The sequence below is a fragment of the Microchirus variegatus genome (genome assembly GCF_963457635.1).
Source record: "Microchirus variegatus genome assembly, chromosome: 12".
NCBI classification, from domain to species: domain Eukaryota; kingdom Metazoa; phylum Chordata; class Actinopteri; order Pleuronectiformes; family Soleidae; genus Microchirus; species Microchirus variegatus.
In genome coordinates this window covers 28,746,674-28,751,673 of record NC_139813.1, presented here as the reverse complement: position 1 = coordinate 28,751,673, position 5,000 = coordinate 28,746,674, and the positions used below count along the sequence as shown (strand labels likewise).

At 48.4% G+C, this 5,000-nt stretch overlaps 1 protein-coding gene across 1 annotated transcript in view; it reads left to right on the top strand.

The window, feature by feature from the left end:
• adgrg6 (adhesion G protein-coupled receptor G6) overlaps nucleotides 1-5,000 on the top strand; it is a 36,515-nt gene that overhangs the window by 24,125 nt on the left and 7,390 nt on the right. The window contains exons 22-29 of the mRNA XM_083898694.1: nucleotides 57-222; nucleotides 960-1,106; nucleotides 1,185-1,301; nucleotides 2,217-2,262; nucleotides 2,445-2,551; nucleotides 2,739-2,866; nucleotides 3,854-4,122; nucleotides 4,278-4,374. Coding sequence (XP_083754820.1) covers nucleotides 57-222; nucleotides 960-1,106; nucleotides 1,185-1,301; nucleotides 2,217-2,262; nucleotides 2,445-2,551; nucleotides 2,739-2,866; nucleotides 3,854-4,122; nucleotides 4,278-4,374 — 1,077 coding nt within the window. The remainder of the gene's footprint in view (nucleotides 1-56; nucleotides 223-959; nucleotides 1,107-1,184; nucleotides 1,302-2,216; nucleotides 2,263-2,444; nucleotides 2,552-2,738; nucleotides 2,867-3,853; nucleotides 4,123-4,277; nucleotides 4,375-5,000) is intronic.

The following is a 5,000-nucleotide window of genomic DNA, read 5'->3' as shown; positions in this document are numbered from 1 at the left end:
TCTTCAGAAGAACCAGAGTAGATCTTCAGGTTCTCTGGTGTTTCTCGGTTCCTCAGAGCTCTGAAGACGGTGGATGAACTTGTTCAGAAGGTAAAGTTCTCTGGTCCGTCCATCAGCATCAGCTCCAGACATCTGGCTTTAGGGATTTCAACCGTCAACTCCAGCGTGTTCAACGGCACCTCCTTCAGCGCCCTGATCTCCACCAACACCTCCAACCCTCAGGTAAAGATGTGTGTTCTCCACAGGAGGTTCTTCAGGTTCTTCATCAGGTTCACTGTGGAAGTAACATGGAACCTTATTCTTCTCCTCCCTATCCCCCTCCCTCTCCTCCTCCCCCTCCCTCTCCTCCTCCTCTCTCCTCCTCTCCTCCCTCTCCTCCTCCCCATCCCTCTCCTCCTCCCTCTCCTCCCTCTCCTCCTCCTCCTCCCTCTCCTCCTCCTGCTCCTCCTCCTCCCTCTCCCCCTCCCTCTCTCCTCCTCCTCCCCCTCTCTCTCCTCCCTCTCCTGCTCCTCCTCCTCCCTCTCCCCCTCCCTCCCTCTCTCCTCCTCCCCCTCCCTCTCCTCCTCCCTCTCCCTCTCCTCCTCCCTCTCCCCCTCCCTCTCTCCTCCTCCTCCTCCCTCTCCCCCTCCCCCTCCCTCTCTCCTCCTCCTCCTCCCCCTCCCTCTCCTCCTCCTCCTCCCTCTCCCCCTCCCTCTCTCCTCCTCCTCCTCCCTCTCCTCCTCCTCCTCCTCCCCCTCCCTCTCCTCCTCCTCCTCCTCCCTCTCCCCCTCCCTCTCCTCCTCCTCCTCCCTCTCCTCCTCCTCCTCCTCCTCCCTCCCTCTCCCTCTCCTCCTCCTCCTCCTCCTCCCTCTCCTCCTCCTCCTCCTCCCTCTCCTCCTCCTCCTCCTCCTCCTCCTCCTCCTCCTCCTCCTCCTCCTCCTCCCTCTCCTGCTCCTCCTGCTCCTCCTCCTCCTCCTCAGGTGGTGTTTGAGGAGGTGCATGTTGACCCGGTGGCTCAGGTCAGACTTCCTTCCTCACTGATGTCCAGTGCGTCTCTGAGTGAGTCTGACAGAACAGTTCTGTCCAGGATCAGCTTCATGTTCTTCAGGAGAACCAGTCTGTTCCAGGTCAGTGTTCTGCTCTGATCCAACAGAACCTTGTTCTTCTTCATGGTCTGAACGACACGTTTGTTTTGATGTTTTCAGAGAGAACAGGACGGTCGTTCTTTGAACAGCTATGTCGTCGCCAGCAGCGTGGGGAACATCTCCATCAGAGACCTGAAGGAACCTGTGGAGATCCACATCGTCCACCTGTCAGAGCAGGTGAAGAACCCTGAGCTGTCATTCAGTTCTGCTGTGTTCTACTGCTGTGTTCTTCTGTGATCTACTGCTGTGTTCTTCTGTATGCTACTGCGTTCTAGTGTGTTCTTCTGTGTTCTTTTGTGTTCTACTGCTCTGTTCTACTGTGTTCTTTTGTGTTCTACTGCTCTGTTCAACTGTGTTCTTTTGTGTTCTACTGCTCTGTTCTGCTGTGTTCTTCTGTGTTCTTTTGTGTTCTACTGCTCTGTTCTGCTGTGTTCTACTGCGTTCTTCTGTGTTCTACTGTGTTCCTTTGTGTTCTACTGCTGTGTTCTGCTGTGTTCTACTGCATTCTACTGTGTTCTTTTGTGTTCTACTGCGTTCTACCGTTTTCTACTGCTGTTTTCTACTGTGTTCTACAGTGTTCTACTGCTGTGTTCTACTGCTGTTTTCTACTGTGTTCTACAGTGTTCTACTGCTGTGTTCTACTGCGTTCTACTGTTATGTTCTACTGCTGTGTTCTTCTACTGCGTTCTACTGCTGTGTTCTACTGCGTTCTACTGTAATGTTCTACTGCTGTGTTCTTCTACTGCGTTCTACTGCTGTGTTCTACTGCGTTCTACTGTTATGTTCTACTACTGTGTTCTTCTACTGCGTTCTACTGCTGTGTTCTACTGCGTTCTAATGTAATGTTCTACTGCTGTGTTCTACTGCGTTCTACTGCTGTGTTCTACTGTTGTGTTCTACTGCGTCAGATTTACCTGACAGTCCCTGAACAACACTGACAGGGAGATGATTGTTTATATCTACGTCACATGATCACGTCTTTATGTCACTGTTAGTAAATCACTCACTCTGCCAAACCAAAGTCACAGAGAAAACCACTGATGATGTTTCCTGTTTCCTGTTTCCTGTTTCCTGTTTCCTGTTTCCTCTCAGTTCTCTGCCAATCCAGTCTGTGTCTTCTGGGACTTCTCTCTCAACAGTAAGTGGTTAAATATAATCATCACAATGTTACACTCATGTAATACTGTAATACTCTCTGATGTCATGTAATACTGTAATACTCTCTGATGTCATGTAATACTGTAATACTCTCTGATGTCATGTAATACTGTAATACTCTCTGATGTCATGTAATACTGTAATACTCTCTGACGTCACTAGATGGAGCTGGAGGCTGGAACTCAGGCGGCTGCAGAGTGTCTGAAGAATCCAGCATCAACACAACTGTGTGTCTGTGTGATCACCTGACACACTTTGGCATCCTCATGGTGTGTGCGTGTGTGCGTGTGTGCGTGTGCGTGTGTGCGTGTGTGTGTGTGTGTAATTTCACATAAATATTTCATATTTACATATTTACTATTTTCCAACAACATAAATAATCACCAGTCTTATTAATAATAATAATAATAATAATAATAATAATAATGATAATAGCGTCTCTGTCGCCCCCTTCAGGACGTCTCTGGTGTCTCAGCTCACATCGATTCAAAGAACAACAGGATTCTCACGTTCATCTCGTACATCGGCTGTGGAGTCTCTGCCGTCTTCTCTGCCGCCACGCTGCTCACATACATCGCCTTTGAGTGAGTCACTCATTCATTCATTCATCCATTCATTCATTCACTCATTCATTCATTCATCCATTCATTCAGTCATTCATTCACTCATTCATTCACTCATTCATTCATTCATCCATTCATTCATTCATTCACTCATTCATCCATTCATTCAGTCATTCATTCAGTCATCCATTCATTCAGTCATTCACTCATTCAGTCATTCATTCAGTCATTCATTCATTCATTCACTCATTCATTCACTCATTCATTCATTCAGTCATCCATTCAGTCATTCATTCATTCAGTCATTCATTAATTCAGTCAGTCAGTCATTCATTCATTCATTCATTCAGTCATTCAGTCATTCAACCATTCAGTCAGTCATTCAGTCAGTCATTCATTCATCCATTCAGTCATCCATTCATTCAGTCAGTCATTCAGTCAGTCATTCATTCATTCATTCAGTCATTCATTCAGTCATTCATTCATTCATCATTCATTCAGTCAGTCATCCATTCATTCATCCATTCATTCATTCATTCATTCAGTCATTCATTCAGCCAGTCATTCAGTTAGTCATTCATTCATTAATTCATTCATTCAGTCATTCATTCATTCATTCAGTCATTCATTCAGTCCATATTCAAGAGAGAAAATCACATGTAGCAAATAAAAAACTACATTCATATATATATACATATATATATCCCTTTTATTTGTGAACAGGAAGTCATGAACTAGTTTGAGTTAGCGTAAAGTTAGCATGGCATTAGCGTAGGGTTAGCATGGAGTTAGGGTACGGTTAATGTAGTTAGTGTAGAGAGTTAGCATAGTTAGTGTAGAGTTATTGTTCTCTGTGATGAGTGGGAGGAGCTGAGCGGGAGGAGGAGGAGCTGAGCAGGAGGAGGAGGAGCTGAGCAGGAGGAGGAGGAGCTGAGCAGGAGGAGGAGGAGCTGAGCAGCATGATCGTCCACAAACCTCTGTGGAACATTTTCTCTGTTGTTTTTGCAGAAAAATCCGTCGTGATTATCCGTCAAAGATCCTGATGAACCTGAGCTCGTCGCTGCTCTTCCTCAACATGAGCTTCCTGTTAGACGGATGGTTAGCTGCTCTGGACGCTCAGTGGCTCTGTGTCACTGTGGCCGTCTTCCTACATTACTTCCTGCTCACCACCTTCACCTGGATGAGTCTGGAGTCTGTCCACATGTACATCGCTCTGGTCAAGGTCTTCAACACCTACATACGCAGATACATCCTCAAGTTCTGCATCGTGGGCTGGGGTGAGAGGTCAAAGGTCATCTAAGAGTCTGCTAGCATGTGATGGGTCAAACAGTCGCTAAAGATGCTAACCGTGTTGTTGTTGTTGTGTTGTTGCTGTTTGTGTTGTTGTTGTTATGTTGTTGTTGTTGTTATTATGTTATTGTTGTTGTTGTAGGTCTTCCTGCCCTGGTTGTGTGTGTTGTGGTCGCTGTGGACAAGAACTCTTACGGTCTGCAGGAGTACGGAAGATCTGAGGGGGAGGGGTCAGAGTTGTGAGTGTTGCTCCTCACCTCCTCTCTCCTCACCTCCTCCTCTCCTCACCTCCTCCTCTCCTCACCTCCTCACCTCCTCTCTCTGCTCCTCCTCTCTCCTCCTCTCTCCTCCTCACCTCCTCTATCCTCCTCTCTCCTCACCTCCTCCTCTCTCCTCCTCACCTCCTCCTCTCACCTCCTCCTCTCTCCTCCTCACCTCCTCCTCTCACCTCCTCCTCTCACCTCCTCCTCTCTCCTCCTCACCTCCTCCTCTCTCCTCCTCTCCTCTCTCCTCCTCACCTCCTCCTCTCTCCTCTCTCCTCCTCTCCTCCTCCTCTCTCCTCTCTCCTCCTCTCTCCTCCTCACCTCCTCCTCCTCTCCTCTCTCCTCTCTCCTCCTCCTCCTCACCTCCTCCTCTCTCCTCTCCTCCTCTCTCCTCCTCACCTCCTCCTCTCTCCTCTCACCTCCTCCTCTCTCCTCTCTTCTCTCTCCTCCTCACCTCCTCCTCCTCACCTCCTCCTCTCTCCTCCTCTCCTCTCTCCTCTCTCCTCTCTCCTCCTCCTCCTCTCCTCTCTCCTCTCTCCTCCTCTCTCCTCCTCCTCCTCTCCTCTCTCCTCTCTCCTCCTCTCTCCTCCTCCTCCTCTCCT